General features: G+C 33.3%; 1 protein-coding gene across 1 annotated transcript; it reads right to left on the bottom strand.

Annotated features, from left to right (window-relative positions):
• Positions 1 to 10: 10 nt before the first annotated feature.
• On the bottom strand, positions 11 to 705 carry LOC149536509 (cellulose synthase A catalytic subunit 6 [UDP-forming]-like). Its single transcript, XM_089804383.1, has 2 exons — positions 194 to 705; positions 11 to 38 (listed from the first exon to the last, which is right to left on the bottom strand). The coding sequence occupies exons 1-2, from the start codon at positions 703 to 705 to the stop codon at positions 11 to 13; spliced, it is 540 nt and encodes a 179-aa protein (XP_089660509.1).
• Between the last annotated feature and the right edge of the window lie 16,409 nt (positions 706 to 17,114).

Genomic DNA, 17,114 nt, shown 5'->3' with positions numbered 1-17,114 from the left:
TGCCAGCTAACTAAGATATCTCCCCTTCTCTATCATGTCTGTTTTTACAAACGTGTAAGTTAAGCACTTGCATACAAACTCATAGAAACATGATTGTTGTTTTCAAAAAAAGATTACACTGGAAGTCCTGTAGAAAATTGAACAACACTAGCAACTTAGTGGGAAAATATATTATTGCACATGATAGCCTCACCTCAGACAAAGTCTTTCTAGATATTTTTCCCTGGTGATAGGTAGCCATTTAGGAAACTGATCAAGAATCCATGATATGGCAAACCAAATCTCACAGATCACTGAAATGAACCAGAGTGCATAAGCATTGCGAACAGGATTCAATATCCAGTAGCAGAAGAAAAAACACAACACCACAAGTCGTATGATAATGATCATCCTATCCGGATTAATCTTGGCAGAAGGGATAGGTATCTTTCTCGAGATAGGCTGTTGTGCTTCCTCTAGCATGGAAAAATCAACATGGAAATAAGATAAAAAGTTTAATAAAATGAAACAGGTGAGAAATGGCAAGCAGCCTGGCAAGAACTGCACCGCCACCGCCACACCCGTCTCCACGCACCCCCTATACAAAGACGCCCCTTTCTCAAAAACCTTCGCCTTTGCTTCCTCCAGCCTGTGAAACCTTTCCTCCATTTTCGCCCTCAGCAACAATGAAATGAGTTTTTCCCACCTTTTTTTAAATTTTAACATATGAAGCCTGTGTTGATCGAAATTTCAACCAAGACGGGCATGGATATTTAAAAAAAGATACTTTTTCTTGCATATTCTGACCAACCTAAAACATTTTAATAGATGGTCAAAAATTTTAATCTAAAAATGGGGTCAAATGTACTAGTGGCATTTGACACATGAGCTATAGGGACCTCACAGTTCTAATATGCTACAACTTGGGATGCCCCACTAGCATCAATAGGTACAAGTCCCTCATCTGGGCAAACTGGGTTAGAAGAGACAATAGGAGGAATACCCTCCTCTAGAACCATACTATCCAGTACCTCAAAGCAATTAAAATCTGAATCAGATATTCTATCTTTCAAAGGCCTCTTTTGACCATGCCCCTTAGCTCGTGGGTGAGCAGGGGTAAATCCATCCTTATCCTACATTTGAGCCTTTCTCTTTCCTGTAGCATCTTGCTAATTCTTCCCCTTGGTTGTATTATCCATCAAAGGTTGTCCTTTCCTTATATTAGCTGCCAAATCACCAGCATTGCTAGCAGTAGAACCATCCACTCCTTTAGAAGTCAAGTTACAAGGACACTAACGTTGTAAATGACCATACTCATGACAAATCCGACATCAGAAAGGGAGGGATTCATAATCTAAGTGCTACACCCAAGAAGAAAGCCCAAGACAACTTTCCAAAGAATCTAGTAATGGGTTATTCAAATTAATTTCAATACAAATTTTAGCATAAAAAAATAAGCTTTTTATCGAGGGATTGATGTGCAATTGCAATCAACTTTCCTAACAAAGTAGCAATTTGTCGGAGGATGTCTTGTCACTAGAACTCTAGGGGAAGGCGAGGCAAGCGAAGGGAGATCCTCAGCAGAACTAAATCTTGAATGCTAGGGTTTGACAAATAACCTCACATGGTTGTAGAAATAAGGGCCTCCTTCAAAAACACGATAACAATCAGACATGCAAGAGAATACAACAAAAAAATAGCTATTCTCTGTCAGCATGATCTCCATATCACCTTCCACCTGCCATGAGCGATGGATCCATGCCTCAAAAGCAAATAGGGAAATCCGAATTCCAAGAAATTTGCATATCAAAGCATGCTTGGTCCAATATTCAATGTCCTCCATCATAACCACTGGAGGAATGACCAGAACAGGGCAATCATGGCTACGCGGAAAACAACTATGAACTTTTTTCATCTTGAAGCTCTCCCCTGAATAAAATGATTCAGATCTCATTGCATGCACAATTGGAGAAGAAACATCTGTCCTCACCAACACAGAAGAAATCCCAAGCCCTGCCATGCTAACAATAAAAAACCCCAATCTAGAATTGTCTGCAAAAGATTTCCAAAAACCAAAACCCACACAAACTTTGTCCAGCAACCAGCAATCCACAAAGAACAGTGAAGAATATCAATAAAGGGCAAACAACAATCACAGGCTAGGGATTGTGCCCTAGCCCAGCCAATAGCCACCGCTTCTCATCACTCTCTGAAGTCCCTGAATAAGCTTTAATCTAATTTTATATGAAATATAGTTATATAAAACATTGACCACCCCAGCTCTTGATCATATTATCCAAACATCCATATTTGAATCTAAAAATCATATATACAAAATAATCCTAGCTAGTATATAGGAACACATACATCAAGAGGTAATAATGCTTGAAGTATAATTGGTTTGGGTCATTCTTCATCTATTATAGTCCATGATTTATAGTACCAACCATGTAGGAAGCATAATTGAGAACATGGGCATCTTAAAATTATATATCAATAGCCAAGTCCATGGTAGTTATATTAATCAAAGGAGGGGCTTCTATCCTATCTTTCTGTAGAATAGCACACACTTTATATATGGATGAAACAAATTTACATTATATGCAGGCTTATCCATATCTTCAAACACAAAGAAAACCATATCAATAAGGCCCAACAGAGGAGGTTTAGTTAGGGGAATTAAAGATAGGGTACACGGTGTTGAGCCCTAACTGATGCCTTCCTTGAGGAATGATCATCTAGCTGCTCAAGATTTCTACAGTAGGCAGCTTGTAGGCAGCTTGCTCAGCCTCCTTTTGATGTGAATTGATTTGGGCCACTATGAGATAAAGAGATCTCTCATCATTTCTATCGCGACGTTCTTGTAAAATCAGTTATCAGTGTCTTATTTTAAATAGGGTAACAGGCTATCTACTGTAAGTCTTTTTATGCATAGGACACTGGTGATTTGGCCTAAAACCTATGTAGAGAATGTATTAGTACATTTCACCAAAAACTAGCCTTTCAACATTTCACCCTTGATGCTTTGAGTTTGATTACATATAGTGTCCATGCATAATAAACTGCTCTATAATTCTCTTAATTTGTGATTGGGTTTGTGTTAGGTTGTCCAAAAATGGGCCTTCATGAGTTTTTTCTTTAGTCCTGGCTTGCCAGGCTGTGTTTCCTATTGATCAGATTCTTAAATGTTTTATACTAAGAATCAATACTCCTAGTTCTATATACTTTTATAAGGTTACCCTCATCTTGTCTACGCTAGCAAACATCCGTGGAATTTTTGGGTAATCCATTTTCAAAATGAATATGATAGGCAGATGGATATCAGTAAAATACACGGTTGTTATGTGAAGAAGGATAGAGCTTTGATGGTAATGTAGATAGCTTAGGGAGCTTTGATTTGTATGTCTAGTGTGGAGCGAAGCATATATGATTTTCATTTGTCCTTTTCTCCGCACTAAAATATTGTATCATGTCCTGTAGATTAGGATACACCAACAACACTCCCTTTCACTGAATTGACAAACTTTTACCCATTAAATAATGCATCTACTATTTTGTCATTTATGACATGTTTCTTTACCATGGTTGAAGACTTTCAGCTAATGTTTGCCACATTTTTTTATTGATTTCTTATTCCATCTATTGGGTTTGGGAATATAGTAGCCCAATAACTTAATGGGTGAAAACAAAATTGTTTAGATGATTTGTGAAAACTATTATGTTAACTTCAATATACTAACTTTTGTTTGCTAATTCTAATTTTATTTGTCTAAGCTTATTTGACACTGCTTATTCTAATTCTTGTTTGTTTTACATCTGCTTGTTTTTTAAAATAGAGAATTGAGAAAATTGAGAATAGTTTTTTTTATTAAATTTTCATTTGTCCCATGCACCTGTGCCTGATACTTCATCAAAACGTTGATGTGTGCATGCTTCACAAAGCATATAATTTTTGTACAGAACCTAGTAGAAGATTTTAAAACAAGCTTAATGCCCCGGATCAACTATTGCAATAAAATTGATATTCTGGTCAATAACATCCAAGTAGTGGATCAATTAAGCACACGAACATTTTATCAAAAGAAGGTTTTACCCTTGTGATGCCTTGCAATGCAATGAAATTTATGACAAATCACATGAGTTCATTTTCTTTGGTGTGCTCTTGTAATATTACACACTAGATTTTTTAAAGAAAAAACCAGTATTAAAAATATCCGAACCTGTCTAGCTCTAGCAGAAACAAAATAGGGCCCACTTGGTCATGTTATGAGCAAAAATTATATATTTTTCTCAAATAAAATTTGTGTTTACCACCTTCCTTGGCCCATTTAAGAAGCAAACAAGAGAACACAAGAATGAGAATCAAAAAATAAAAGCACTTTGCAGAGGGCATGAAACCGAAGATTGAAAAGGGCAGATGAGAAGAACAAGATGTGGTTTTGAAGGGCGGAAAAATGAAATGCTGGCAAAAATATATGTTTTGAGGAATCAGAAACTAGAAGCAGTGACCCAAGCATATGATTTGCACATCAGTGGATGTTGCAACTGGGAAATTGTCTCGAGTTATGCAAAGAAGGAAAAGGAAAAATGGAAGTTGTAAAAGGGTGTACTTGCAGCATCCCTTTGCCATTGAAAACACATGCCAAACACACACTTGGAATGGCTTTACTACCTCTAATTCTCCACCCAACGTTGGTTACAGGCAGAACACATATTTCTTTTCACTTCACTCTAACCCAAGAGAGAATAACTCTAACACATCTTTCTTTGGACGAGAACCCATCACGGGCGTAGTGTAGCCCATCCCAACGTGACCTCCTCTCACACACTGGGAGAAGATGCCCTTGCTCAAGCTGTGACAAGTGGACTATTGATTTGAGTATGGTCAATATGGGCCCTGCCTTTGCACACTGAGCATTTGGGGGAAATGCAGGAAATACAACCTATATTCTATATTCCCAAACAATGAAATACAATCTATATTTGGGGAAAATGGAGGAAAAAAAACATTGTGACATACCTTTCTCTAGGTGTAAGCAACAGACTATACTATCTTAGATCAACCGCTAAGCATATAATCCTACAACCGGAAGAAATATGGCAGAGATAAGGCAAAGATTAACAACCAAAGATTGAATAGGAAAAACAAAAAGATTCACCATGTACCAGAGGGAAATCACTACCAAGCAAAGAAATCGAAGACAATATGAAATCGCTCTCGTCAAACGCAGAGCAGTGCGAATCGCTGCACCTTAAATAATGAGCGGGAATTCAACTGTCGACCCCAAAACATACCCGCGCCTACCATGGACCTGAGGAAATCGTAAAATTTGATTGAGATTGAGAATAGGAAGGGGCCATTCCAAATACTAGTATTTTTGGGATTAGAGAAAAGTTCATTTTGGACTATAATGGGAATATGTAATCTTATTATCCATTCCAATTCCATCAACCAAAAAACAAAGAATAAAAATTGTATTCTAATTTTTTATTTCTATTCTCATGATATTCAAGCAACCAAATAGATCATTTTCTTTCTAAGTGTCTATAAACTAAATTATCCTAACAAAAGAGTAGTATGGGATATAAATAGGGGAAGACCATCGAGCCCTTCTAGACTTAGAGTTTGATTTGTCATTACATTCTCAAATTTAAAACTAAATGATCTGGTTATGAAATTAAATGTATTATTTTCAAGTTCAATAGAATGATCTAACAACCAATTTTGGGAAAAGATTGCTTAACCTGAAGCTTCCTTGTTCCAAATCTATTTGTATTGAAAACTTATTTATAGCGACGATGTTTTTCAAAGGATTGTGCTTGTTTGTTCATTCAAATAAGTAATGTGTTTACTTTAGAATATTGTGTGGATTACTTGAAGCTCAAATGATTTTCTAATGGACACTTGATGCTCTTTCTATAGGTGATTCTTTGTATGACTCTTGGTTTTTCTTTTTGAATATCATTGATCAATTGTTTCTTATGTAGTTCTGCCATCTGGCACACTCTTGTGGATAAATAGAATATTCATCTCCAACTGTGATGACACTGTAAACCTCAACAACCTCATGATGCCACATAATATATGAGTGAACACTGATAGCAGAAGACGTTGTTGATTATGATGTAGTATAAATGAAAAAACTCAATCGTCTTGACCATAAGCTAGCTTACCTTCTAGCATGGGTACTCTCTTCAGTTGTATTTGTCTCAATTGTCCATTATATTTGTGAATAATAGAGTGAATTCAACCTTAAATGCCACACTTATTAGGACAACTAAAATATTCAAGTCCGACATGGATGATATAATAAACCTCAAGAACATCAAGGACCTAAACACAAACACAATAATAATGAAAAGAATGTATCTTATCCCTTTTCTAATAGGTGTGTTAGGATGATTTCCTTTTTAGTAGCATCCTTTATTGTTTTTTTTTACAATATGAGAAATGCAAAATTTCCACCTTAACCCAGCTCGCCTCTTAACAAATGTACTCTTTTTGAGCTATACTTTGGTTGATTGTTTGTTCTATTTCCAATTAGCAGGCTAAAATCTTTGGGACTTACTATTGATAAGATTAAAAAAAGTCAACTCTCAATCCTCATAAACATGTTTATTTAATGCATTTCATTCTCACTTATTATTGGAATTTAGAAAAGCCTACAATCAATTGAAAAAACTTGAATGACTACTTAGTTTAATACTGATGGAATGAATTGGTAAGCCTCCAACTAGCTATATTTATCTTAATTTCATTAGTCTAACATAATTTATACATTGTATTTGGTGTCAAAAATAGGCTAAACCAAATAAAAGCTTTGTAGAGTTTCCAAATTCCTCATTTCACTAAAATTGTTACAAATATCTAATTAAAAATTTATTTTGTCATATGACATTGTTGGTCTTTTACTCACTAAAATTCTTTCAATTATCTAATAAGAATTTTATCTTGTAATATGACATTGTTGGTCTTTTACTTGATGGTGATAATGAAATGGTAAGAGTCAAAAGACTCCTTTTATGTTATTAAAATTATCCATCATATAGTTGTCACCTTCATAATGTCTTTTAGAAGGTGAAGGTTCTATTTAGGGCTATCAATTACAAAGACTTACAAGAATCTATTGTTTTCAAATAATCATTATTGATATGTGAAGACAAAATAGAAGGTTGCTAGTGAGCAATCTAAAGGAAGAAAATAAAAAGATACTGTTCAAGGCTAAAATAATCCAAGAAGAAAAAAATGTAAAGATGGTGCTCGAGCCCAAAGCCTATATTTTATAAATAAAATTTCAATAAATTATCTGTGTGACAAAAAAAAATTCAATTATTCATCATAGTGGTATATTTTAATAGATAAATTTGATTTTTATCATGGTAAAGGAAAAAGAAAAGGATGTTGGAAGAAAACTATACATTTCATGAAACTTGATCATTCAAAGTAATAAATTGAAAAAGAAAAAATCATAGAGTAGATTTGGAATTATGATGCAAAAATTGATATGTTATCAAATTTCTACTATTCATAATAATATCATTCATTTGTTTCTAGATTTTCATTGTCAATGTTTTGAATTATAATGTTTCATCTATCATCAAAATATTAAGTGTGAAAAATTAGAAAATAACAAGCTTTTGAATCCAAAAATATATTTTTTAAATTTTTTTCTAGTGTATAACAATGGATAAAAAATAGAAAATAACAAACTTTTGAATCTAATAATATAGATTTTTAAAAAATTATAGATCTAAATATATTATAGATCTGCACTCAAACCATAACGAAATCTCTTCCTATGTCTTTCTCATCCAACTTGTCTATATGAAACATCCTGTACAAAAATATTGAAGTAAGTATGAGAGTGGGAAATTGGTGAGGTTTGCCTTTGTTGGGATCTAAAATAAAATGGTTTACTCTTGTTAGGGATCTAATATATAACAGTTTACACTTGTCAAAGATTTTCAAGCAACTTTAAAATGTTGTAGCCTATCAATTATTGTCAAAAAAAAACTGTGCATTTCTGGTAAGATTTATGAAATGATTCAAAATTAGATCAAATGTGTCACATAATCAGAAATGTTTCACATCGGAAATCAAATAATTTTTATGTACTTTTATTTCATTTGAAGATGAAAACTAATTTTCCTCTATTCAAATCTACTTTCCATAACTTTCAACACAATTTATCTTAAATAAATTGTTATAGTTGTTATACTTTCTTTGATTAGATTAATTGTTATAGTTCTTTGATTAGATTTATTTTGTTATTATTGATTTATTTATATACTACCAATTAAGTTAAAACATAAGAAAAATTATATAAATTAGTGTAAGAATAATATTTTCAAAATAAATTATATCGAAAAAAAATGTATTTGAAAAAATTAAAAAGATATGTATTAAATCTTTATAAGATATTCTTTTCAAACTCAAATTAATTAACCAAGTATGAGATTTCTATTTCTAGAATTATGATATTTAATACATTAAAAATTAAAGTCATTAATATAAAATATAAAGAAATCTATGTTTCAAGCCACATAACATATTGAATTAATTTATTAAGATATTACATTTTTACTTTAATATGTTGATAATGTTTTCTTTTGTTGAATTATGATATTTACTACATTTTAAAAAATATATAATTATTGAAATAAAAAATAGGATGTCAAATCTAATTAATAAAAAAAATATGTAGCTACAAATCTAGGTAAAATTTATTGATTATTAATTTAGTAATCATAAATGATGATGGCTATCATGTTGTAACACCATTTATATATATACAATACACATCATTATTACAAATACATAGATATAATTAAATAAAATTATTATGCCCACAAAATAGTTATATAATATGTCAAATGTCACAAGGCTAGGGTCGTCCTTAAACATCACACACTGAGGAAGAAAATAAGGTTGAAAAAACAAGTCAACTTTGACTATTTAGCACTTTTAGCCTAGGAATCAAGTCCTAGTGTGTGATGTTTAAGTTGTCCACAAGGGTAGATATAGTTTTATAACACTAACTAATGATATTTTTATGTGTGTGTGTGTGTGAACATGCATATACAAGTATAGGTAGATATAGGATGGTATCCTTATATTAACACATTGAGAGTAAAGTTATTATTTCCAACAATTGGCTATTTTTGAATAATATCATTTCATGTCATCGGCCTCTTTATTTTTCCAGCAATCTATTTGATATTTTGTTTCTTTCTAAATTAGCCACATGTGCTATCGACCATTTTAGAGGCTCTTCAACATAACTCATGACGTTGCCACCTTTCTTATCTTGGTTGTAGTCAAGGATACTCGTGAGAGAGAGAAGACAATCTCTTTTATGTGATTCATTATATATCAGGGGGGGCATTTGTATATGCTAGCTTTTGGCGATTTCTTTTACCATCTATAGAATTTATTCATAGTTGTGTGCTCCATATTTGCAATAGAATTTTCATATTACTCTGTTGCAAATTTTCACATGCGATGTCATGCAGCATATTTTCTATAGCATTTTTCATATTACACAAGCTCTGTTACAAACTACATATTCAGTGTCATGTTCCACATTGGTATTAGCATTCATATTTCATTGACTCTTTTTAGAGATTTCACCTATAGTGTCATGGGTCCGTACGTATGATTCCTTACATAATCAGCTTTCTCCTCAACCATGATTCATTTGTACAAGTATTGCTAGAATCTATAGGCAAGGAGAAATACCAAGAATTCCAATTTTCATTAGCAATTGAGGGTGATAATATCTCTATTAGGTCATCCATTCTTTCTATAATTTCCTTTGCCATTTTTGTGTTATATTAAAAGGCTCAAAAAACTCTAGATTGGAATTCTAAAAGAAACATTGATATGCTAGATAGAGCCAAACGTACTAACTCTGAATTGAATGCCTCATTTACATAAGTTTTATTTCATAAAACATGCATAAGGATCAAAGTTATCTATTGCATATTGTTATGATTGTTCTTTCAAAACTAAAATTTACATTGGAAGGATCTTCAACCTCATCCAATACTTATATTGGGGCATCTTTAATATGCCTCTGAGATAAGAGAAGGCACTCTTAGTGAGTTAAGGAACTGATAAGAAATAACATATCATCATTATGTAAATATCATTCATAAGCCTAGGCTGAGCAAAAAGTAATTGACTGTGATAAACAATGATTGTTCAAGGATATAGCCACACTGAGATTCATCAAGGATGACTAGCAAGGTCGAGATGAAGAGTGTGGTTTGATAGTAATTGAACAATGAGTTAGACTTGCAAGATAAGAGGAATTAATCAAAAATAAAATAAATAGTTAATAAATTTAAACAAATATTATAGAATGAGTAATCTCATGGTGATCAAGTGGTATTAATCTTGTTGTCAAGTTAAGTAGCGAGTGATCAGGTACATTGTGTCCATTAAAATCCTTGGTCAAGATAGCTTTAGTGACATGCTTGTTGTTGTGATTAGTAGAGGTCAAGGTTGCTAGTAGTTGGATAGATGGGTTGATGGGAAGAACTCCATAGCCTAGCTGGTTTCCTAGCGAACACTCTCACACCAGGATGCTTAGTGGCAGGGTAGGGTTATCCCATGCCTAAACTTGGGCAAGGAGAGACTTTCTCAGTTGAGATTGTGTGGGGATACTTAAGGGTCTACGGTTTGGAGGTTAAGCCCCTAACAATGCTTCTCCTCTCCACTAGATGCCAATACTCGCACATGACAAAGATATGATTTGGATTCAAGTTATCTTATTTTTAATGCATACTTCATATGTATGCATGTACATTCTTAGTTGAATATGTAGAACTTGGTGAAAGCCAACTTCATAGCTCACCAATATCACTTGCATGCAAATAACTTGCTGAAGAGAAATCGAAGAAGGAAGAAACAAGAGCTTGGAGTAACAAAGTGAGAAAATATATTGCAACAATGAGAAAATAATTTTTTTGTACAATATGAGATGGGAGAGCCTATTTATAAAGGCCTCTAGGAAGCTTGTAGAACAAGCTAGAAAGAGCTAGGAGATAAAGTTGACAACTAAGCATACATCCACAAAGGGTGGATTATCCTCCATGTAGGTGAGAAGATAAGTATGACTAAGTAGAAACAAAGTCTTGAGTTGTCAACAACTCCTAGATGAAAACTAATAACTAAATGCATTAACCTAAGTAAACTTAAGTAAAGTGTAAATAATAATTAGTTACTCTAACACACCCCCTTAAGTGCAACTTAGGGGAATGCACTTAAGCTTACAAAAAAGCTAAGATGAAATGCATAATAAGTCCCAACAACAAGGCCATGTTAGGTACCCATGTACAAATGCAAATAAATGCAACCTCTAAATATAGGGAAAGAGGGAAAACCTCATGGGTAAAACCTTCCCCCAAAAATAGGTAAGTATAAACATGCTGAAAAAAACAAGGAAGGCCTCAACAAGACCCCCCAAGGACAACTTCCACTGGAAATGTTTCAAGAGACTTTCTCAAAACCATAAGTACAACTAGCCCCCCCATGAGAGATAGAAAATATATCAAAGCCCCCCTAGAATAATTGAGCCCCTGGAGAAAGAACCGAACCAATGAAATTCCAATGTGGAGGAAACAAGGGAACAAAACAAGGGAACCCCTGAATGAGAGGGAAAACTGGAAGGCCTAGCTGATGGTCAAAGAAGAAAATATGAGGATCCTGAAAAGGAATCCCCAAGGGAGGTGTGATGATATTGTCTAGAATGTCCACTATAGAATCCACAACAGGTGCACCTAGAGGCTCGATGAATGGCACTGGAGGATTAGGCAGAGCAGAAGAAGAATCATACTAAAGAGAAAAGACCTCAATTGGATGTGGTGTGGAAGTCAAAATAAGGATCTCAGGAACAATACAAAGGTTCAAGTATCCTAACTGCACCACATGATGCTCCTGTGAAAGAGAAGAAGTGTGCTTCGACAATGGAGATGGTGGACCAAAGTGTGAGAAGGTGTAGAGACGAGTGGAAGGATCAACTACCCCTGTAGAAATAAGACCTCCTATTGCACAATCCCAAATGAAGACTAAACTTGTAGTGAACTTAACTGTCTTCCCTGATCCACTGTGTGTAATTTGAGAAATCGAGAGAAGGTTTGAAGATAGAGATGGAACATACTATACATCATTGAAGATACCATCCTGGATATGAACTAAACCTTTCCCACAGATTAGTAGGGAAGTGTTATTCCCCATGAGAATATGAGAAATGGGAGAAGCCTCAATAGTGGATAAGACACCTTGAGAAGACATCGTATGGTGAGAAGCACTTGAATTCAGTATCCAAGGGACTTGTGAAGGGGATGCAATGGAAGCCCGTAATGCATGACTCTTTCCAAGATCTAGTGTAGATATCAAAGAGGTGGAAGAAGCTTGAAAAGAAGACCCTTATGAGGTAGAAGAGGATGGAGAGGAAACAATGCTCTTTTGAAGGAGAGCTTGGAAATCAGCAATCTATTTCTCATAGCCATCAAATCTCTTCTAAAAACACCATGACTCATCATGAGATCCTTTTTGACAATAGGAATAGGTAGGAGTCTTAGTCTTCTTTTTCTCCTTCTTACAAGAAGAGGATGAACCAATAGAGTGCTGAGAGGAGGAATTAGATATATGCTTCAGCTTATGCTCCTATATATCCTTGGCAAGTAATGCTTGTGACTATGAATATGAAACTAAATCTATTTGAGTGATCTTGGACTATTCCCATGTCAATCAATCACAAAATGTCTCTCAAAAGAAGGCATTTGATGTTTAGTACACAAGGCATCGAGCGAACCCACAATAGTGGGTTACACTTTTTTAGAGGAAGAAATCCCTCCAAAAAAGTGCACATGGGAAAAATTGTCGGAAGAGTTTTGATAGAAACAAAAATTAAAAGTTTCTATCGAAACAAACTATTGCCTTAGTTTCGATCGAAACTATAATATTATAATAGTTTCGATCAAAACTAAGCAAGAAGTTTCGATTGAAACTTTTTCTTAGTTTCGATCAAAACTAAGAAAAACGCTGTGCCAAACCCTAGGCCACGCAACATAAAAGGGGCCCCAGAGTTTTGTCCACTCGTTATTTTGATCGAAACAAAGAAAGTGACTGGCATCTGCCCCATCAACCATCCGAAAAAGGTACGAAATACTTGTTTTTTCCCTTCTTATGTTGTTTTAGTTAAAATTTATGTGTTTTTGATATTTAAATATATGTTTCTTTGTATATTTTATTATTTTTTATGTATGCACTTTATGTGTGTGTGTGTGTGTGTGTGTGTGTGTGTGTGTGTGTGTGTGTGTGTGTGTGTGCGTGTGTGTGTGTGTGTGTGTGTGTGTGTGTGTGTGTGTGTGTAAATGCATATATATATATATATATATGTACTTATACACATGATATGTGCATATGTACTTATACACATGATATGTACATATATATGCATATACACATGATATGTATATTTGCACATATCATGTGTGTATGCATATATATGTATATATCCTAATGCTATCATTCACCATAATTCCAACCATAACACTAAATCATTTTCCTAATCGTAACATTAATTTTAACCATATCCTAAAACCTAAACCTAACCTAGGTAACTATAACTATATCTCTAACCTAAGGATGACCCTATATATACCTATATCTTCAACCAAAAATCTAATTTTAACATTAAGTATGAAACAAATCCTAACCTCAACTCTAGACCCTTACTATAATATTTATCCTAACCCTTAGGCTAACCTTAACCATAAATAAACCCATATACATTGTGAATTTTAGATGTGTTAGATTGAGAGTTTTGATCTTATTACCATGATGTTTGATCTTTTCTCAACTTATCAAATATTTATAGATAGATATAGACATTTTCATGATAAACATTGCATGTACTACGAATCTTGGCTTCATTAATAAGTATGATTACATTAAGATGTCCTCTTGATTCAATCATCACCACTATATTTTTAATATGTTTGATATGAAATAAAATTCTATGAAATAATAGATAATATATTAATATTACTTTCTTTTATTGCTTTAATATGTATCTTCTGCATTTTGTATGTCTTATTAGATGAGCCAATGATGTGCTTGCCTCTTTGGATACTTATTGATTGGGAGGGAGTTCAAATTTATGAAATGATATCATTACATTAATGTTTGAGAGTATATATACCACTTTACACCAATTTCATTACTCTTGTCATATTATCTTGTTAGTCTTCCTCACACTAGATTGGATGACTTTTACATCATGAAAGATTTTGGGTTCAAGCATAAAGTTTCTTTGTGGTAGGGTGGAAATGTATTTTGGCAATACTCTCATTCTTATTGTGTTTAGTGAAACAAGTGTCTAGAGGTCCTATCTAGATGGTCTTCTTTGATAAATTTTGATTTCAATATATTCAACCCATTGATCTATTATATAAATATGTATATATGCATACTTATGTTAGCCTAGTTGAAGGCTCTTGTAGTATTCTTTATGTAGAATGTGATTCAATTTATCTCTTGTTTGGTCTATTTTTCACTTGTAAAAATTGATGTATTCGATAAGATAATCAAAATCTTCTAACAATTTTTTAACTATTGTATTCAACAGGTTGGTTGATTTTTTTATTGATTATTGATGTATCATATCTTATTTGAATATGTAGTCTATTATTGATTTTACTTAATTGTGCTTATTTATTGTTGACTTGCAACTTTGTATGCAACTTGTGTTTGTGTTGGAATTTTAAATCTTGTGTCATGTTAGATCTTATAGTGGGACAAGTAAATGACTGGGTCTTGCCTCCTAGTACCATCCTTGCTCAAGTCTTTTATGTCACTCTACTCATATGTGAGATAGGTGGATGACTACTTGTCACTTTTCTCTTCTTATAGTTCTTGCTTAGACCTTTGATCTCACTATGAGCCCAATGATGCATGGAGTAAGTAGATGATCTAGGATCTCCTCTTCTTTCTATTATTGTTCTTTCCAAGGCCCGCTATATCACTCTGGATCCCATGATGTATAGAGAAAGTAGATGACCAAACTCTCCTCCTTCAATTCCTATTCTTGCTTAGGCCTCTAATGTCATTATGGATCTCTTAATGCACAAAGCAAGTAGATACAACCACCTCCTCCAATTATAGTTATTTCTTAGGCCCATAATGTCACTCTAGACTCCATGGTGTATGAAGTAAGTGAGTGATATGATAATCTCCTCTCATTATTATTCTCACTTGATCTTGATGTTATTTTTTATGTTGCTGATAAATGAGGCAAGTTGGGCAACATGACTCCCTCCTCCTTCAACTAGTATTCTTGTTGTAGTCTTAACCTTTTGTCTCTCTGTATTGTTCTAAATCCTTCTCTATTTAGATTTTAAAGATATTTTTTCATCCATATTATCTAAATATATAATATTATCTTTTAATAAAGTTTATTTAAGTATACTCTAACTATTTTACCTAATCTAAACTCTAAAACTAGCCATAAACATGACCTTTAAAAAAAATTCTAACACTAATTCTAACTTCAACTATAAGCTTTACTCCAATTTTAATCATAACTGAAATGCTAACCCTAATTTTTTAAAACTCCAATCTAATTATTTCTCTAACCGAAGATGATGCTAAAATTAACTATATATCACTAATCCAAACCCTTACCATGGTGTAAAACCTCAACCATAAAGCCTAACGTTGACCCTAGCCATAACCCAAACATAAAACCTAGGTATGTCATTTTAACCCAAACCCTATTCATGACCAACCATGATGTAAACCCTAACCTTAACCTCAAATAATATTTTCAAACTATATCTAAACCTCAACCCAACCAAATTCTAATTCTCTCCCTAACCAAGAGATAATATAAACACTAATCGTAACCCTATCCCTAATCAAAGCCATAACTCTAACCCTACATGGTGCATTATATGAATCCTAACACTAGCCTTTATTATAGCCTTAACGATAAACCTTGACCTTAACTACAATCTTAATCATAACCAAAGTTACGCTAACAATAATCCTAAGAAAAGTATTTCTCTAACCTAAGAATAATTCTAAACCTAACTATATCGCTAATACAAAACCTAACCCAAACCTTAATCATGATGTTAAACCTGACCTTGACCCTAAAGCTTAATATTAGTAGTAAAACTTATGCTAGCCATCCCCAAACCCCAAACCTAACTATATTTTTATTCCAACTTTTAACTCTAATTTGCTAACCATGATTTAAACAACCACACCATAACCTCAATGCAAAACCCTAAACCTAAACTTTATCCTAGTATGCATATGTGTGTGTGTGTGTGTGTGTGTGTGTGTGTGTGTGTGTGTGTGTGTGTGTGTGTGTGTGTGTGTGTGTGTGTGTGTGTGTGTGTGCATATGCCCATATATATACACACACACACACATGATATATGTGCAAATATACATATCATGTGTATATGCATATATCTATATATACATATATATGCATATATCTATATATACATATATATGCATATTTACTTCGTGGACCTAAATTACACTTGACAAGTTTATGTGCACACGTATGTCTAAAACCTTTGAACATTCAATCTAACTTAGATAGAAATATAACTTGCACATGTGCATAGTTCTTAAAAGGTCCTTGAGTTACAAACATTATATATAACAATATGTGTGTTTTAAAATTTAGTTTTTTTAACGTACATGTTCATTTATGTTTTAGGACTTCTATATATATGTACACATGTACACATGTTTAATTTTATTAAAACAATTTAGATTGTTTTTTAATTTTGTCAAATTGTACATGTATGTTAATATAAATTTCAAGTTTATTAAATGTTGTACATTTTAATTTAAATTTTTAGGTTTACACATTATACACGCACCTACATACATTGACACATGGCGGATCAACAACCAAGAGATAATATAAACACTAATCGTAACCCTATCCCTAATCAAAGCCATAACTCTAACCCTACATGGTGCATTATATGAATCCTAACACTAGCCTTTATTATAGCCTTAACGATAAACCTTGACCTTAACTACAATCTTAATCATAACCAAAGTTACGCTAACAATAATCCTAAGAAAATTATTTCTC

Source organism: Cupressus sempervirens, chromosome 10 (assembly GCF_028749045.1).
Source record: "Cupressus sempervirens isolate cs-2001-9-10 chromosome 10, ASM2874904v1, whole genome shotgun sequence".
Lineage (NCBI taxonomy): Eukaryota > Viridiplantae > Streptophyta > Pinopsida > Cupressales > Cupressaceae > Cupressus > Cupressus sempervirens.
The sequence above is the reverse complement of the archived record's forward strand: the minus strand, read 5'-3'. Positions and strand labels throughout refer to the sequence as shown.

Excerpts from the sequence above, each read along its gene's own strand:
- LOC149536509 (XM_089804383.1), bottom strand. The coding sequence starts at position 705 with ATGTTAAAATTTAAAAAAAGGTGGGAAAAACTCATTTCATTGTTGCTG. Across the intron at positions 39-193 it reads CTAGAAAGACTTTGTCTGAG|ACATGATAGAGAAGGGGAGA; the intron begins GTGAGGCTATCA and ends TTGTAAAAACAG.